Source organism: Lacerta agilis, chromosome 16 (genome assembly GCF_009819535.1).
Source record: "Lacerta agilis isolate rLacAgi1 chromosome 16, rLacAgi1.pri, whole genome shotgun sequence".
In the NCBI taxonomy this organism is placed as follows: domain Eukaryota; kingdom Metazoa; phylum Chordata; class Lepidosauria; order Squamata; family Lacertidae; genus Lacerta; species Lacerta agilis.
In genome coordinates, this window is record NC_046327.1 from 13,589,154 (window position 1) to 13,609,297 (window position 20,144).

Genomic DNA, 20,144 nt, shown 5'->3' on the forward strand with positions numbered 1-20,144 from the left:
ACTCTACAGACATCTAATTTATGGCAACTCCCAAAATGTTTTTGTGCTCTGTTCTAGAAAGTTAACCAGCCTCTGTGCATGCAACTTAAAAACACCGGATTTATTAACATCTCACTTTTTTTAGTGTGAGCCTGTTTAAAATACAGTATACATATGGATTAATAACTCATGATTAATATAATCACTAAGATGATTCTGTACCAAACTAGATGTGACATAAAATGCCACCTGGCATTTCATGTGCAATTTTAAAAAAATAAAAAATTATCAGCTGGAGATGGCTGATAATTAATTATCAGAGCAGGTGTGGAGAGGAAATTTAACACTTTTCTTCAATGCTTAAAGACTTGAGGGGAAACCCTTTTCTGAAACCAGTAGAAATTATTTGTGGGGAAATCTGTCACTGTATAGAGAGGAAAATATCTATTGCTTTCAAAAACTCATATCAGAGGAGGGATTCAACATGGGAGCAAACTAATTGGTTTAAAATTCTTACCTCCTTGGACAACAATTGTGATCTGCAAAACATTATTTCTGCAAACAGTTCTTGTTTCAGCTGTTGGGTCCGGAGAGCAATGGTCCCATAGCACTGATTGACTATAGCTTGGTGGGCACTGAAAAAAGAGAGACCTTGACTGGTCCTATGCATCCATTCTGCCCTTGGGGGGGCCTAGTCAGATAAGTGCAGTCAGGTGTGTGTGCTGTACATAAACTTGTATAATTGTTGGATGTGGTGTTTTCCTTGCATCCTAACCTGCTATTTAGAGCACACCAGCACGCAGAAAGCTATTTATGGAGTCTCCACTACAGAAACTTAACTGTAATCAGTCTTACATCAAACTGTAAATGAACAGCAAAATACGAATGTTTAAATAACTACACTGTTCCTAACCAGCATTTTTCTTTTTTTAGGCACTTGCACCTAAACAAGAAAGCAACAGACAAACAGCCATATAGCAAGCTTCCTGGTGTTTCACTTCTGAAGCCTTTAAAGGGTGTTGATCCAAACCTTATCAACAACTTGGAAACCTTCTTTGAATTGGATTATCCCAAAGTATGTATCCAAAGTACACAAACACACCCTATCCTCTTGGGCTTCTCTCTTGCCTAATGGAATATTAAAATGCATAATACTTCAAAGCAGCCTTCTCCAACCTGGTGCCCTCCAGTAGTTGTTGGTGTCCAGCTCCCTTCAGCCCCGACCAGTGTGGCCAATGGGCTGGGCTGGTGCGAACTGTAGTCCAGCAACATCTAGAGGGCACCACACTAGGTAGGGATGGCTGCTTCAGAGATTGTTTGTGTGTCCTGTAACCCTTGTGGATTACTGTTAGAAGTTTTGCATCTGTAACGATAATCAAAATAGGTTGTGGCACGCGTCTAATTCCCTACTGATAAATGGACTGAACAATTTGTTTTCTATGCCCCCACTGGGTTACAGGCCTTTGCTGTCAGAGTGCATAGCAAGCTTACACTTGTCCCTGCATGGTTTGTTGGACTTATATTCTTCAGGGTTATTGTTTTTTAAATGGAAGTATTTATATAATGCCCTCTATATAAAAAAAAACATTTAAAAGAACACTAAAAGCAATTCAAAACAATAATCAAAATGATTGTCAATCAAAACAGCTATATTTGCCTGTTAGCACAATAATAATAATAATAATAATAATAATAATAATAATACTAATAATAATAATAATAATAATAATAATAATAATAATAATAATTTATTATTTATACCCCGCCCATCTGGCCGGGTCTCCCCAGCCACTCTGGGGAGTCTTCTAAAGATGCTTGAAAGTCAAATGCACAGTTCCTCCCAAATCCCCTGGAAAAATATTCCACAGTATGGGAATATTCTTCTGTTTCAGTGTATCTGAAGAAGTGTGCATGCACACAAAAGCTCACACCAAGAACAAACTTAGTTGGTCTCTAAGGTGCTACTGGAAGGAATTGTTTTGTTTTGTTTTGTTTCGAGTATGGGACTGTTGACTTTAAATTCCTGGCTTCTGGCTGAGGCTAATTGGGCCTTTGTAACATGGGGGGGGGGAACTAACAGTACTCCTCCAGATAATCTCAGTGACTGAGCTAAAATAGATGGGCCCAAGCAGTCTTTAAGGTATTTTGGACCTAAGTTCAAATCCAAGTGATGGCAACATTTATTGTAATGGTAGAATTTTAGAAAGGTGTGTCAGTTAAACATTATTGTTTGCTATCAAAAATGCTGATACAGAAGGTTAAGATCAACCTTCCCACCCCCCATTCACATCTATGCAAAATCAATACTTAAGGATAATTTGCAGTGTATACTTTATGTAGAATATATCTAGCCTTGTTAGCTTAACCATCTTAGGCATGATTATTATTTTTTTCAGAAGCTTTTTGGGTAAGCAGAAGATTGTGATACAGTATTGTGATACAGTATTTATGTCAAAATCTTATTCACCTCAGCTCTCTTCTGGGAAAGTAGTTGAATAATATCCTGAGTAAAATCAAGTCTGCGCTATTACTCCATGCCTCGATTATTTTTCCTAATTGGGTGGAACAATAGATATACAGTAGTCACATCCTTAAATGAATGAATGCATTTCATTGGTTTCTGAAGGGCAAGGGGAAAGGGCTTGATGGCTGCATTATTAGTGGCTGCATTTGTGAAACCATCAAATAAAATATTATCAAGAAGAAAAGTGAAGCACTGGCACATTCTGTTTTATAGAATGGATGTTTTCTAGCAACTTATCTGAATGCTGCTGCTCTAGGATTTCTGTGGCGTAGGACTCATGGAAAACAGGTTTTTTATTATTATTCAACTGTATGATCAAGTCAGTTGTAAATAGGGAAACTGTTTGGCAAATTATGGCAGCAGCACACATAGAAATCCTGTCAGAAGTGTAAACCTTCTGTAAAGTTCCATTTCTGTTTGTAGAAAAGCTCATGTCTAAATTTTCTAGAGGAAACAAAGGTCATCTGCTGATGGGGAAAAGTTAAGAATATTGCTTTGACAAACAAAATAGTGTAATATCTAATATCTTACATATTACACCCTTCTCCTTTTTTATTCTTGTCATTAAACATTAAACTGTTCTCTGTATACATATATATATATCAATTTGCACTGTATCTCTTTTCACAGTATGAAGTGCTTCTTTGTGTACAAGATCACGATGATCCTGCCATTGATGTGTGTAAAAAGCTCCTTGGCAAATATCCCAATGTTGATGCAAGGCTATTTATAGGTGAGTGAGGAAAGAGTTCTGTCATGCTGTTGCCTTTGAATAGAGTGGACCAGTTGGCACAGAACCCAAAAGATTAAGAAAAGCTTAATATGTTAATATGCAAGTCTTGTTGGTCAAGAAGTATGTAAAACATTCTTGCTGCAGAGTTGAAGATCAGTAAATCAAACTCAAACAGCACTGAAAATAACTTTTCTGTGCAGGTAACTCCTTCCATATAAATCTAGAATTAAAAGATTCCTACCATTTTGAAATGTATCTCTGTCATACACTGTTCCAAATGGAAATAGCTTGAATGTCCTATTTATCCATCCATTCTTGTATGTGTATACTGCCCTTCCTTCAATATATTCCAGGACTTTTCACAGTGAGATTCAACAATAAAGTACAATTATATAATTAAAATAGTACAAAACAATTTTAAAAAGAAATTGAGTTTTCAGGAAAGCATCCATGTAGCAGTAACAATTCTGGATCTGTGTTGACAATGGCTGCTTTTCTTTAAATTTTAGTTTTTGTGTAAGTTTTGTATCAGCAAGTTCTCTGTTGTAAAGGGAAAGGGAGGGAACCTGATCTGCAGTTTCTCTTCTCTAACCACTCCTCTTGTAAAATGTCTTTCAAGTATATGTGGAAATCAGCTGTGGAAATGCAGTAAACGTGTTTGCAAACATGTTTGCTATAAAGGATGACATTATTCTCAGCTTTCCAACAAAATACACTTAGTGGCAAAATAGAGAAGTTGACCGTGCCCCTTATTGCTTATTGTATTATCAACTGAGCTGTTTAGTAAATAGAAGATGATGGGCTTGATTTGTACAGGAGCACCATTTAAGAGATGTGGATGCACTTAGCGAGATGCTATCTTATCCATGCTTATGTCCCTGTGCTGCCTGCTGCAGGCATCCATAGACATCTGCCTGCAGATTATGAAAACATCCTAGAGCTCTATCACTGATTCCCAATCCCAGTCTTACTCAACCCATCTTTACGCTGATGTTAGAAATTGACCTACTATTGTCTCCTCAGCTAGATCAAAACATAACATTAAGGTTGAGAACCTGGTCAGATAGCAGAGCACCTTAATGTTGAGCTGAGAAGTATCCTTTCATCTCCATTTTTGTTTGCAAAGTAGTATCACTGGTGAAACTATGCAATTTTAAACCAGGACTTAATGGCTTTGTTGGGTGGTGGTTGTTTAGATAGCCATATATATTAATTAGTTTGGTTGTGAAGCACAATTTTAACATTTCTGTTCTCACCATGTCCCCACCACCCTATATTAGAGGAAAGAAAGAAATATAAAACAGTTAGCTAACCCTGTTAAAAGAAAGAGAAAGGTTCACATTTTAAATCATAACACCATCTTGATTACAGAAATATAATGGTTGTTGTTGTTATTTATTATACCCCTCCCATCTGGCTGGGTTTTCCCAGCCACTGGGCAGCTCCCAACAGAATTAAAAGCACAACAAACCATCAAACATTTAAAACCTCCCTAAACAGGGCTGCCTTCAGATGTCTTCTAAAAGTCAGATAGTAGTTTATTTCCTTGACATCTGATAGGAGGGCATTCCACAGGGTGGGCGCCACTACCGAGAAGGCCCTTTGCTTGGTTTCCTGGAACTTGCTTCTGGTGCCCTGATGCCAGTGCTTTTTTCTGGGGGGATGCAGGGGTACGCATATCCCTAAACATTTTGTGAAACTAAGTTTGGCCTCATTGAGGGGCAGTATTTTAATATGAGTAGGAAAATGAGAGTGCCTCTAAACTTTTATTTTTTTAGAAAAAAAGCACTGCCTGATGCTAAATATGCTTACCTGAGAAGAAGCACCATTTTGTTGCAGAAAATGGTGGTATATTTTAAAGCAAAAAGAATGAAACAAGCACCTGTAATCCTGTACGTAGCTGACCCGCTGCCTCTGACTATGAGAGAATAAAATTATTATTATTATTATTATTATTATTATTATTATTATTATTATTATTATTTATTTATACCCCGCCCGCCCATCTGGATGGGTTTCCCCAGCCACTCTTGGGAATAAAAGGATGCTGTAGCCCTGGTGGGCCCTAGTGTCAGCTGAGCTGCTGGTGCAGAGCCTGTTTACTGCTGTCTCCATATGCCATACTCCAGGTGGTAATTTATGAGGGCTCCCAACCTCACCCGTAGTTTTCAGCCCTCACTGCACTACTGAGCAGTATGTTCTGAAAACATATTCATGATTTGTGCAAATAACTAAAATTTTCTATTTTGCAGGTGGGAAGAAGGTTGGAATAAACCCAAAGATCAACAATTTAATGCCAGCGTATGAAGTTGCCAAGTATGATCTCATATGGATCTGTGATAGTGGTATAAGAGGTAAGTGTGTACCATCAGCAGTAGTAGGTTTTTTAAAAAAAATGTTTCCTAATTACATGCTCTTAAAGATGTTGCTGCTGTTTGAACACTATCCATGCACATAGCACTTGACAGAGTAAAGTAAGACAGGTAAAAAAGACAGCAGAATTTAGAATTCAGATTTCAAAGTAACTGGTCAATAGTAGGGCATAGACAGAAAGGGGCAGGGAAAAGCAATAATAGCATGGTTCCAATGTGAACAAGTGAAGTTGTGTTAAGATTAGAATATTTTGACTTTAGCCATGATAAGGAATGGCATGTAAATGGAAAATAAGTTCTCTCAATTCAGAGCATGGATTAGTTCTGCTGCCAGCTTTGCTCTATGTATTACACTTGGATGAAACTTGAGTAATGAAACTACATTTTCTTGACTCAGCATTAGAGTAGAACATCTTGCACCTTATGTTTGCTGTATCTAGTGTAGCAGGTGCATCTTGTGAAATGTTTTTTTTATGGCCCAGTGTTTTGCTGTATAGCTACTGGGATACTGAAATCCATCTCAGAAATCAACAGCAAGCTTCCTCCTTTCTTACTATTGCTGTTTCAATCAAGATCTCATTATGGTAGGTGTCAGTAGGCTGGCCAGAGCTTTGGAAGAATCATGAATTAACCAACTATCTGACAAAGTCTTCTAGATCCAACACTTCCAGGCCTGAGCAACACTTTAAGCAGTTGAATTTGAATTTTAGAGTTTGCCTGTTACTCTTAAAATTGAAGTGCCTGTAATGGCTGTCTTTATCTTCCACTGCAGTGGGGGAAAGACCTCCAGCCCACATGCCTCCTCACCTGCCCTACACTTGATGTCATATTGGATTTGAGGTGTGGGCAGATAGAGACATGGAAACATGGGCTAAAGTGGTGCTGATCAGCGATTGGCAGTGCTTACAAAAAGCAGAGCAGGGCTTTGTAAGTTCCACAGATCAGTTGATCATCAGTGCTTGCCCTAAAGTCCATTTCCAACTGTAATTTGGATTCAAACCGTGCCTGCAAACAGAGGAAAATGTCTGTCTGCAGATGCAGTTTGAATCCAAACTGTGCCTGAGGATGGACTTCAAAGAGGTCCTTTAAATGTGCACTGTCAGTCAGCTGATTGGTGCTGACAGCATACCTGTGAAGCAGCATGCTGTCAGCACTGATCAGTAGTTGATGCCAAGAGTGATCCCTTTTGAAGTTGTTGCCTGACATTATTATGTCGGGTGATTGACAGGTGGGCGGGAGAGATAAGAATTCAGGTCTCAGCCCTGATTCTAGTATTCCCCCACCCCACCCCATGATTTCAACCTAATATTCATATTCAGAATATTGTAACCAACTTATAAACAAAGAGTAAAGGATTTCTTGAAATTATCACTCTTTCCTGTTACTAGTTTGCAAACAGTATGTAATAGTCTACTGCTGCTTGAAAACTTGGATATTATTGAGAAGACCAATATTTTACCATACATATAATGTTTGTATCTAGTGGTGTTGCACAACTGACGGTAAATCTTCCATCAGCAGAATGGGGAATGAAGCCACTTTAAGCAATTCCCTTCTCCCCTGAGTGCCCCGCCCCCATAAATCTTCTGCAGAGCGTTGGATGCCCTTCAGAGCAAATTTAGGGATGGGGAATAGCTGAAAATGGCTTCCTTTACCATTCTGTGGACAGAAGCTTTCTGCCAGTTGAGAGACACAATTGGGATGTAAATCCATAAGCTTTTAAAAACATTAATCCATGGATGTAAACCACAAGTCACATTTCATTTTTAGTAACGCCAGATACACTAACTGATATGGCCAATCAAATGACTGAAAAAGTTGGACTGGTCCATGGCCTGCCCTATGTTGCAGATAGACAGGGCTTTGCTGCCACTCTAGAACAGGTGAGTTTCTTTTTGTCCTCTTCATTTCTTTCCAAATTATTCCACTCCTCCTATTTTGTGTACTTAATTTCCATGAGTTGGTCACATTTTCAAGCTCAAAAAGCATAGAAGAAACACCGCTATTTGAGTAGGAAAAATGTGCATGACTAATAACAGGTTTTTGGTCGTCTATTGTAATGCAGAACAGAATTCCAGATTACTTGTTATTATTGAAGAATAAACACATTGAAATGTTTTTATTGCTTACAATTCCATATAGAAAAAGGATAATAGCAGCAGCCCTTTCATCTGGGCTTTCAAATGACATTTAAGTGAGAAATTCATTTGAATTCATCTTTTTTCTCTTGTCCACATGTCGTTTGTTTTGCTCTTCTGCAGCCTGTATTTTTGTCTAAGCAATATATGGGGTGAGAGACCTTTAGTCTAAACTCTTGAATTCTGATCTACTGGTAGTTAGTACTACAAAGCCTGTAACATTTCCTTTAGATGAATTGTTGTATTTGTGGACATGACTGAGATTTTGCTCAGGGGCAAATATACTAGACTTAATTTATGTGCAGTGGCATGAAGCAGTAAAGGAACAAAGTTTCTTTAGTGGCTGCTAGTCTAATCACAGGGCATTTGTGGCTTGCTTGATTTGATGCTTCATTGCTTTTTGTGTTGCTGTTCAAACTTTTATGTCTTAACACTTTTTGCCATGGAAAGCCTGTTTCAGACCTGACGATTTACGTCAAACAATGTATTGTTTAGTGTAATTTCAGATGAATGTTACTAAGTGAAAATAAACATTTTGAGGCATTTCTTTCCTTGTCTGCATCCAACTCTATCCATCATACCTCTTTTCCTCATCTGATCCCTTGTCATCCTTCTCCATTTTTTCTACTAGAAAACTCTTGTTATAGAAATTATACTCTCAGGCTACTGTAGCAGGTGCTACAGCTTCTATCCTGTCTGAATAATGTTGACCTTCATAGATCTATAACTACCATTTTAGCATGTGATAGATCTTGGATGCTCTAGCTTTATGGATCATAGAAGGAAATTTCCTAAATAAGGAAATTTGCATTTGGGATTCCTGCAGTGCTTGCAGCAGATGTTACTACAGCTATAAATGGTTGCATAAGGGTAATATGTTTATTTTCAGAGCAAAACTTTACAAACAGTTGCAGAATTTCAAGATGGCTAATAATGCTAATTACATACTAATGATGCATCTATCTCTGCACTGATTAAAATTCATAATGATTGGTTAGCAAAGAATGCAAGTCTTAAAGAGAAATGCCATGATAGGGGAGAACCATAGATGATTACATAGCCCTGCCTTTTTATTTTAACAGGTATATTTTGGCACTTCCCATCCAAGGACATATATTTCTGCCCATGTAACTGGTTTCAAATGTGTAACAGGAATGTCTTGCTTGATGAGAAAAGATGTCTTGGACCAGGCTGGAGGACTTATAGCTTTTGCACAGTACATTGCTGAGGATTACTTCATGGCCAAAGCGATAGCTGACAGGTAAGATGATATTCAGATAAAGTTCTCCTTGGAGTATATTATTTCAAGCTGACTGCATGCTTTGCTTAAATTTCTTTGCATACGTAGTCAAGCCCAGCCATAACTCACAGCCTTCACGTTAGTGTGGTTCATGCCTATTGGATTGTATCCATTCTCAAGAGTAGACCCATTAAATTGAACAGCCGTGATTAACCTGTCCATTGATTTCAGCAGGTCTGCTGTTGAATATGATTTGTTTGAATACAACCCAGTGACTTCTGAAGCCTAAGTAGTACAATGGAGCACAGTTACCAGTGTTAAAGGGAGTGAAAGAGCAATAATTGACTCATATCAACATAATGCTAAACTGATTATACTAATCTGTAAGCTATTTAAATAAAGATTCTATGTTCAGTGAAGCTAGTGAACCATTCTTCCAAACCTATTTATAAGAAAGAGTTCACCCTCTGGCCATCTGTCATGGATGCTTTAGCTGAGTTTCCTGCATTGCAGGGGGTTGGACTAGACGACCCTTGGGTCTCTTCCAATTCTACAATTCTATAATTCTATGAACTTCTTGAATAGTGTAGCAAATGGTTCTGGTTGGTTCATATAAAAATAATTTAAACATATCAACAGTTTCAAAACCAGCAGCAATTAAAACATTCAAGACAAACAAGCAAATGCATTTTAAAAGCCCATTTAAACAGTTCTACAGAAGAGGCCACATAATTCAGCAGGGAGGGAGTTTTGTAACCAAGGAACAAGAGCTGAAAAGACTTTCTCTCTTCTGCCTGCCAGCTTAAATTGATGTTGCTGTCAGCCCTATAATCGGAGCCTCCAAAGCTAATATTAACATATGGATAGTTTACACAGGTGAAGGTACTCTTTCATCTAACTTTCATCTAACTTCAAAATATATACAGTCGTACCTTGGATCCCGAACGCCCTGGAACTCCAACGTTTTGGCTCCTGAATACCGCAAACCTGGAAGTGATTGTTCTGGTTTGCTAATGTTCTTTTGGAAACCAAACATCCAATGGGGCTTCCGTGGCTTCTGATTGGCTGCAGAACCCGCACTTTGGTTTCTGAACGTTTTGGAAGTTGAATGGACTTCTGGAACGGATTCTGTTTTATTTCCAAGGTATGACTGTATGTCTTTAAAGCAGAGGTGGGAAACCTCTGGCCTGCAGGCCTTATTTGGCCCACCAGGCCATGTGCAAAGTGCCCATGTGAAAGGTGCTACAATCAGATGATTGTTTTTGTAGAATGCTTTGAAACTAGTTTCACAACATTCAACAATCAGCTGAATGTCACATCTTGATAAAGCATTCCACAATGGAGTTTTGCAGAGCACTTTGCTGGGTCTTGCGAAACCCACTGCAATCAGCTAATTATTGGGTCTTGTGGAGACCATTGCAAACTTACAGAGTGCTTTGAAAAGCAGTTTGTGAGGCTGTGCATTTACCAACATGGTTTGATTTCAAAAAAGTCAGGTGACTGGCAAGTGAGTAGCTTCACCCACCTATCAGGTTTGGCCCACGGGGTGGAGGAAGAGAATCATCTGGTTCCCTGGCCAAACCCAATTCCATCATCAGCACTTTGAACTGAGCTCAACAGAAAACTCCTGGGTGTATCTGCTTACAACTTTGCAGATTAAATCTGCTTTGGAGAGGCTGCTACACTTGCAAAATATATCTGCTGCTGTGAAAAGAAAAGTTATAGCTGTTTTATAAATTCTCCATTATAGTGAATGGGAAGGAGAACAAATTCATCTTTAGCAGATCTAATTCTGTCCCAAATAATAAGTTGAATTGAAAGGACAGACAGTGACTGCAAAACAAATTGGACAGCTTCCCCAAACTAGAGATACAAGTAGAATCTTCTGATCTTTGCATACCCCTAGTAGTGGAGTAGTAAGCTACATTCAGAAGCACTGTTAACGACTGAAATAAACATTTAAGAGATGTATTCAGTAAATGAATTTAGTGTTTGTCCTTGACAAGTGTACAGAAATAAAATGGTCACAAGAACTGTTGCCTGTTATCTTGGTTACATTCTTGGTGTGCATTCATTTTCAGGGGATGGAAATTTGGAATGGCCACACAAGTTGCAATGCAGAACTCTGGTTCCTATTCAATATCCCAGTTTCAATCCAGAATGATCAGGTAAAAATTTGAACTTTTTATTATTTCATTTTCTGGTATCTACAATTGTAGAACATAGTTTTGATCCAATCTGCAACTGTGCTAAATACCAGTTTACTATTTCACACGTTTTATGTGGGAATTAGCATTAAAAGCAATATAGAACAAGAGATTGTTTGAAACAGTAATGCAAAGTAATCACAAACTGTTGCAGCATGGAGTGCTTCTCTTCAAGGTTCCAGCCACTTCCTTCTCCCTGCCCCACATTTCTGCCCCACGTTTCTCCTCCTAAACAAGGTAGTATTCTGTGCTCCCTGAGCAAGCTCAGTCATCGTTGGGACATCATTTTTTTAATCCATTTTGGGTGTGTGTTTGTGTGGAAAGACTTGTGTCTGATCTTGGTTACGTTTAATTATTTAATTCTTCCATTGATGTCCCTCCTAGCCACCCAGTTGTCACCCCCCCCCAAAAAAAAACACACACATAAGAACTCTGCTGGTTCAGGTCAAAAGCCTGACGTAATCCTTTTCTCACAGTGGTCCCCAGATGGCTATGGGAAGGCCCACAAACAGGATGTGAGTGCAACAGTGCTCTCCCCACTTGCGATTCCCAGCAACTGGTATTCGGAGGTCTTTGAGATTCCCCTCAGCTTTTTCCTGGCAGATTTTTCTGTACTTGGGCATAGGTCAGAGTTACCTTGAGTCTGTTAGTACTTTTCTATTATGTATTAGTGGTGGTATGGCTACATGAGTATGGGAAGGCTTGGTATTGGTATATAAATACGATCAGATTTCAATTTCCGACTGCCAACCTGGTGGTTTTTCTACCTTTCTCAATATAGTGCGATTAAAATTTTAGCAGTCATTAAACTCATGATAAATCAATTCAGTTTCATTAATGAGCCCTTGTTTAGTTTATTTTGTAAACAATTCTCAAGAATTAGAACAGAGGAAATCACTTATTTCTTGAAGAGGTAACTGTGCCTTCTTCAACTAAGTGCATTGATAGATGGTGGTGCCATCTATTCTAAATAGTTTATCCTGCCTGATCTATTACAGTGATTCACACATTGGAAGTAACCTTGTTTTTGTTCCACACTCCTAATAATGACATTGTCAAAGTGATCAGTTTTCTTAGTTTACTAGATCTTGGGTAAATACATTTGATGTCTTGTTCAAAAGAGAGCCAAGATTATATAATCTATCTTAATCCATTTTAACCTAATTTGTAGATAGTTATGCTGTGTATCATAATGACCATTTCCTCTTTTACCACTAGTTCGGAGACAGTGCCAGTCCTTATATAGCTTATATAGCCAGAATTGTATTTTCACTTGAAAAAAGTGGATATATACCTATGCCATCTTGCAAAGTCTCACTGTATAGAAATGAATCAGCTTAAAGGAGAGAGACAGCAATAAGTTAAAGGACACTCTTCTCAACCCTCTTATTTTTCAAAAGAGATGAGGCTTTTCAAAGACAAAATGGGGAAAGCATCTGTTTTACAAATGTCTACCTTGAGAAATGTGGAGGGATGCGGGTGGCACTGTGGGTTAAACCACAGAGCCTAGGGCTTGCCGATCTGAAGGTCGGCTGTTCAAATCCCCACGATGGGGTGAGCTCCTGTTGCTCGGTCCCTGCTCCTGCCAACCTAGCAGTTCGAAAGCACGTCAAAGTGCAAGTAGATAAATAGGTACCACTGCGGTGGGAAGGTAAACGGCATTTCCATGCACTGCTCAGGTTCGCCAGAAGCTGGCCACATGACCCGGAAGCTGTACACCGGCTCCCTCAGCCAATAAAACAAGATGAGCGCCGCAACCCCAGAGTCGGCCATGACTGGACCTAATGGTCAGGGGTCCCTTTACCTTTACCTTACCTTGAGAAAAGTGTTTGGGTCATGCAGCTACTTAGGAGTGAAACACATTTTAATAAAGTTGCTTTCACCCATGATAAATAAAGGGCTTCCCACTCAGCATGAGTGGGATTCAACCTCTTCTGGAGGAGTTGTACCCTCTCTGAAATATCAGGCGCATACCTTCTCATGTGTCCTTGGTTCCATTATTGTCATTAGAGACTCAAGTATCCTCATCTTAGGCTGGTATCCCGGCTTGAAGCCTATTTAGGGGTGGATACCTAACATCATACCTGATTTGGTAATGGCTTGGATTGGTGTAATGTATTATATGAAACTTTGGCTGGTGCAAAATATGGCAGTGAGCATGTTACCTGTGAGCAGGCATGATGAATGCATCTCACTGGTCCTTTCTTGCCTGTGCTTGCATCTGATTCATTTCTGGGCCTAGTTTATGTGCTGGTTTGGACCTACACTTCACTGTTTGGGAACTCAGTACTTCCTGTATGTACCTACCTGTAGTGCCTCTTTCAGTCTGAAGCTCAGAGGATGGACACAAAAAGAAGGCATTTTGATGATGGCCTTACAACTCTGAAATGCTCTCTCTAGAGAAGCTTGGCTGGCACCTGCATTAACATCTTTTGATGCTGTGTTCAATCCTGTGCTGCTGTTGGTGGTTTTAGTGTACATAGGTATTTGAGGGCTGTTTTATCTTTGTACTCTCTATATAGTATTGTTGGCTGGCTTTGTTATGCCAGTTTTGCATTTGGGTATTTATGTTGACTGTGCTTTTATTATACTGTAGTGGGTTTTTATGCTCCTCCTGAATAAATTATTTTATGAGAAGTCTTCTAAATAGAATAAATATACTTGAAAGCAAGTCCCACTGAGTTCAGTGGGAATTTTTCTCAAGAAAGTGTGTGTAGAATTGCAGCCGAAGTCCCTTTTAACAGTTATTAAACCAAACAAAACCAGGGCATTTGTCTCCTGTTGGTTCTTCAGTTATTATTCTCACTTCTTCCTATGTAACATTGGCATTCAAAAAGACAATGTTCATTCTTTTTGAAGACCTGCTCAAAGAGTATAAGGTAGTACAACAACTTTCAAATACTGTAGTAGCTCTCCTTCCATATTGAGTCCTTATTGTATGTTCAACGTGGTAGAATTCCAGCTGTTTCCTTCACTTGTTTAGCAGTCTGTACCAGCATTTTCCCTAGCTTGTCTCCACATCCCAGATATTTTTTGTGTTGTGCATGCCAAAGACTAGGTTAGCTATCACCTTCAGTCCCTAAACACAGAAATGCAATGGGGAAATAAGGTGCAGGTGTTCTACTGGCTGGTAAAAAACTAACTCTTCACGCAGACGTTTCTGGGCAGTGATTATTCATACTAATGCTACTGAACTTTGGATATGTTTGTATATTGCTGCATTGTGTTGATTTTATTTTGTTAACAACCTTGGTATTTGAAATGGAAAGGCATTCTATAAATGATCTTAAATAAAATAGCATCTTGTTAATATAACTTGACAAGTATTGTCAGGTTTAAAATACATTTCCCCCTTTTTAATTATAGATGGGCCAAGCTACGGATCAACATGGTTCCAGCCACAATAATCTGTGAGCCGATATCAGAGTGCTTTGTTGCAAGCTTGATAATTGGATGGGCAGTTCACCATGTGTTCAGATGGGATATAATGGTGTTTTTTATGTGTCACTGTTTGGCATGGTTTATATTTGACTACATTCAACTCAGGGGTGTCCAGGTAGGTTGTATTGATCAGAGCGTTATATTTAACATGTGTACTGTTCTAAATTAACTGAAATCATTGACATAACACTTAAAAAAATGTGTTAGAACTTTTTCAACCTGATTAGAAGACTTATTGTAAATAGCTGTGTATAGAGGTAATGAGAGCTGTATTCTGACATCACTTGGAGGAAACTGCACTGACAGCCTCTTATGTAATTAATGCTTTCACTGAATGAATTGGCTGGCTGATCAAATGGTATGCTCCTTAGACAGACAAGATTATATTTAAACTTCAAGAGTGATAAATTAATTTGCTGGCACGCCTCACTGAAACAGTGTTGAAAGCATAATACCTTCTTCAACTATGCCAATACCCCTCTGGGATGTTACTTCTTCTTCTGCTACTTTCTCTCTGCTTTATATATTACTTGACTAGAAAAACTGCATGGACACCTGTTGTCTTCACCTTCAGCTAACAATAAAAGGATTAGCTGCTCTGAGTAGCCATAGTCCTTCTTTCTACTTCTGAGTACATGCAGAAGGTGCCAAATTCAGTTTCTTTTATCACCAGTTGAGAGGAATCTCTGGTAGCAGGATTGAAAGACTAGTGTTTAGCATTCTGAAGACCTTCTCTACTCAGAGTGAACAGTTCTGAACTAGAAAAACCAATCGTTTATTCCTAAGGAGAACCAGTAAGCATCAAATATGAAATTCATGTATGCCCTTGGAAAGATTCCTTATCGAATTGAGTTTAGCCTGATTTGCATGCCATGCTCATCCAAACCATAGCTTACTGGAAACATGTAAGTGTGTGGGAACTGAGAGAGAAGATGGCGGCTGCTATCCTCCGCTGCCGTTCCGTTGCTGTGCAGCCATGGATTGTGTTAGTGTGTCATCCAAATTTAAGCTCATGGTTTACTGTTCTCCAGAGTAACTATGAGATGTAGCCAAAATTTATTGTATGGGTTACAGCATATAATTTGTCCGGCAGACAAATTCAGACAGCATATTAAGCCATGCCATAACAGTGTGGCAGTAGAATGGCCAGGGAAGACAGTGTATCCAATATAAGGGGGGGGGGCACCTGGCTTGCTAGTAGCAAATGTGAAAAGGATCTAGCAGGCTTAACATGAGTCAACTCTATAATGCAGAAAAAGCTACTGCTATTCTAGGCTTCATCAACAGAAGTCTAGTGTCTAGTGTGGCGTTAAGGGAATTAATAGTACCACTCTATTTTCACTTGGTCAGACCACACCTGGAGCACTGTGTCCAATTTTGGGCACCACAATTTAAGAAGGATATTGACAAGCTGGAATGTGTGCAAAGGAGGACAACCAAGATAATCAAGGGTCTGGAAACCTTATGAGGAATGGTTGAGGGAGTTTGGTGTGTTTAGCCTGGGAAAGATGAATCTGAGAAGAGATATGATAGCATCTTCAGATAGCTCAAGGGCTGTCACATGGAAGATGGAGCAAACTTGTTTTCTCCAGCCTGGAGGCTAGGACCCGATCCAATGGATTCCAGTTAAAAGAAAGGAGATTCTGACTAAACACCAGGAAGAACCTTCTCATAGTAATAGCTATTTGACAGTGGAATGGTCTTCCTCAGGAGGTGGTGGACTCTTTTCCTTTGGAGGTTTTTAAGCAGAGGTTGGATGCCCGTCTGTCATGGATGCTTTAGTTGACATTCCTGCATTGCACTAGATGACCCTCTGGGTTCCTTTCAACTCTACAGTTCTGTGATTGTAGTCTCCTCTTCCAGAGCCCATGTGTTCACACTGTGCCATGGTTTGGCTTAGTGTGATGTGTGAACCAGCCTATGTTTCTCAAGTGTTGGCTTGGGTTTTGCATGGAATAGTGGCACCATAGTGTTGCAGAGCTAAAGAGCAATTGCTTAAGTTTTTCTATGTTAAAGTAATGTTCTTTTTGATTAAGTTATGTTCATTAAATAATTATTTATTTTAGTTGTTGGCATTGTCACTAAATGTGAACATCTGTTTGTCTATTCCCCAGGGCGGTGCTCTGTGTTTTTCAAAACTTGACTATGCGGTGGCATGGTTCATCAGAGAGTCTATGACAATATACATTTTCCTATCGGCCTTGTGGGATCCTACTATTAGCTGGAGGACAGGACGCTACAGATTACGCTGTGGGGGCACAGCAGAGGAAATTCTGGATGTATAGCCACAGATTTGTGACTGTGTATTTCGAGAAAAGAAAAAGGAGAAAAAAAGAAAGTATTATAAATTATGTTTATATAAAAATGCTTTTCAAAAATCTACCTTCAATAGTTTTATTACCTGTATGTTTTCATATCTGTTCTTTAATTTATTTTGCATGGCACTTGCATCTGTGAAAAAGTACATCTGTAGTCTTGGCCAAATGGTATCTTGTTTTTATGTACAAAATCAAATCAAGAGAATTGGTTTCAGGATTCATTTTTCTTGGGAATGTTCTGCAGCAAGTTCTAAAGACAGTATCCTTCAGTATAGTAAAAGCTACTCTCTGTTAATCAAAGGACATAATCCACTGGGAATAAGTTCTACACTAGTCCCCTGGAAATGAAAGGGAGTTGTGCAAGAGCGCAGCTATGACTCTGTCCCCAAGGGCCTTCTGGCCACTGGATTTTATCCGCTGAAAGGCTAACAGCATTTTTATGTAAGTGCAGTTAGCTTTGGGAAGCACAAGTGGCAGGGCACAAGGAGAGAAGCCTTTTAGATGATCTATGCCTACCTCTTGTAGTTGCTGCGGAGCAAGTATAAATAGGTAACTAGGCCTTACAAGTTGAAGCTGGAAATTTGTATCTATGTGTGTGTATGTATATAGATATATATATATATTAAACAACTTTGGTCTCGCTGCAATGAGCCAAAAGTGGACAGAGTTTGATGTTGTGGGTGGGATGAATTAATGGTTAGCTATGCCTAGAGGGCATTTTTTGGCCAACTCTAATTGGTTCTGTCTTGAACCATTTTTAATCACTGTGCCGTAATTAGCCAAGCTAATCTCCTTCATTCCCATTTTGACTTTTTTTAAAGGGTGGTTTTCCCCGTTTTTGTTTTTGTGTGAGTGAACGTTTGATAGTTATGGGGAGAGGGGGAATGCATTTCAGAAACATTTCACATACGAGCTATTTTCTTACACACTGTCTTCTTAAGAATGTAATTTCATGATGCAGGTATTTAGTATCTTTTTTTTAAAGTGGGCATAGGTCTCTCTCTTACACTAGTCATCCTTAAATCTCTGATTGCAATAGATACTTGTCAGTATATTAAAATGCAAGGTGAGTTTGCTGTTACTGATATGGAATGGTAAGCTTTAACTATCAAACTAGGTCCGCTCTAGGCTTTTTTTTTTCTTCCTTTAGTTAATCTGGTCTCTCAATTGGGTTTTTTATATTCAAGTTGTAACAACTGAAAAGACTAGGTTATAAGCAAGTTGTAAATGCATGCTGTCTCTTACCCTGTTTCCTCCTGTTGGCTTGTTTTTCACTGTGGGGTAGCTGTTAATGTGGTGAACTGGACTTGTTTAAAACAGACTCTGGTTGCAAAGCAAAATGGAGAGGGGCACAACATAAGCCATTGTTTTCTTTTTATAACCGTATTTATGTTGCTTTTTCCTCCAAATGGGCATGTCATGCTGTCACCATAAAAGTATGCGTATTCCAGTATGGCAGCTTCAAATCCTAAGTTTTGGTACTTCCGTGACAAAGAGCTTACTCTGTAGCATATTAGCAATAACTCTGAGCATTTATAGAAGTACATTTTTTCCAGTTTACTGAGCCAGTCCATTTAACTGTCCTGTACACACACCGTGTAATATAATAATGTGCGTGTGTGAACGCGCATGTTTGTGTGTAGACAGATCCTATGAAACATTCCCTAGACCAAAACCTTTCACCCTGCATTCTCTTTATTTGCCTTATGACATTACAGAATATGTTTTGAAGGGCATCTTATTTCCACGAACAGAGGCTTTTTAATGTGTGTTCCATTATTTACATGTGAATTGGGAAGAAATTCCCGAGGAAGGCTGCACACAGCAAACTAGTCTGGTTATGACCCACTCAAGTTGCGTTTTTGTCATCTTCATTGTTTTATCACTGTTGTCTTGATTAATTTTGCTTATAACGTTTGTGTGGGGTTATTTTGTGTGAAGTTTGGTTGATGCCATCCATTATACTGCTAAAGTGAAGCTTAGCTGGTCTAGCTTGATGCTAATCACCATGTCAGCAGTGTAACAGAAAAACCAAAAAGGCCTGACAGACTTCAGCGTGTGTGTGTGTGTGCGTGCGTGTGTGTTGTCACTATGAAGAATTGTGTCAAATAGGTGTGTGTGTGTATATATATGTGTGTGTTTGCATTAGTGAAACCTTTATAATTAAAGGAAACTGATGCTTCACTCAAATGAACAACTTGATTTCTTATATAAGAAATCTGGGTTGATTATGAAATGGAAATACTTTGAAAATATTGTAGTACGGCACTGTGACAGAACAGAGCAACGGTTCACAATGGCTAATTTAAACTGTCTGTCAACATGTTAAGAATACCATGTTTATTTAAAATCATTGTCTTGTTTTTTGTTTAAAAATAAATTTTGAATACAATCAAATGTTTTGAGAAAGTTAATCTGTTTATCGCCTTTCTCTCTCTCCATTACATCCTTTTAAATGCTTTTCATATACAACATGCGTGTGACTGTTTCATTAGAAGACCAAGACCTAGTGTCTCTCCCCCCCCCCCCGGCCCCATCTTGTATCATTTACATTGTCCTGTAAAAATGCACTCCGGATAATTACATTGTCTGATAACTAATTAGGGTTTTTAATATCCATTCACAAGGAGTTTGTCTCTAAAACTTCAAAGTTCCTTAGAAGCCCAACAAGCTGGAAACCTGTAAAAACGTCACTACAAGTGTCTTTCACTCTGGGAGTTTCACTGAATACACCTGTTTCCCATCTCAGCTGCAGAATGGGTGGACCCCTGTAGCTTTGCTACATAAACATTATTTATTGTTCTTACACCATACTAACACTGAATACCTTGTCTGGGAGATGTATTTCAATTGGCACACCTTCAATTATTTTATTTTATTTGTTATATTTAAATATATATCTGCACTTAATTGGGATTCATAGTGGATATTTTTCACGATTGTACCTTTTTCAATTGCTTGTGTGTGTTCGTGCGAGCTCCGGTTCTAATTCTGTGCCCTTCCATAGTTTGGCATTTATCTACGTTCTGATTTAAGCATCAGGTGAAATGCTGTGGGGTTTTATGTTGTTGCATCTCAAGGAAGTTGCAGCATGACTGAGGTTTCAAAGGAGCAAACATGTATTATCTTTACAAGTCCATGATGCAGAGATAAGGGCTGAAGAACATACAGTTATCTTTAAAGGGGGGGGGA

The 20,144-nt window shown here is 38.8% G+C and overlaps 1 protein-coding gene across 1 annotated transcript in view; it reads left to right on the plus strand.

Moving 5' to 3' along the window:
• The window catches only part of UGCG (UDP-glucose ceramide glucosyltransferase), a 30,384-nt gene extending 11,035 nt beyond the window's left edge, over positions 1 to 19,349 (plus strand). Inside the window, exons 2-9 of the mRNA XM_033172816.1 lie at positions 913 to 1,054; positions 3,134 to 3,236; positions 5,489 to 5,590; positions 7,379 to 7,491; positions 8,829 to 9,007; positions 11,068 to 11,154; positions 14,560 to 14,749; positions 16,749 to 19,349. Coding sequence (XP_033028707.1) covers positions 913 to 1,054; positions 3,134 to 3,236; positions 5,489 to 5,590; positions 7,379 to 7,491; positions 8,829 to 9,007; positions 11,068 to 11,154; positions 14,560 to 14,749; positions 16,749 to 16,919 — 1,087 coding nt within the window. The 3' untranslated portion in view covers positions 16,920 to 19,349. The remainder of the gene's footprint in view (positions 1 to 912; positions 1,055 to 3,133; positions 3,237 to 5,488; positions 5,591 to 7,378; positions 7,492 to 8,828; positions 9,008 to 11,067; positions 11,155 to 14,559; positions 14,750 to 16,748) is intronic.
• The last annotated feature ends 795 nt before the right edge of the window (positions 19,350 to 20,144 follow it).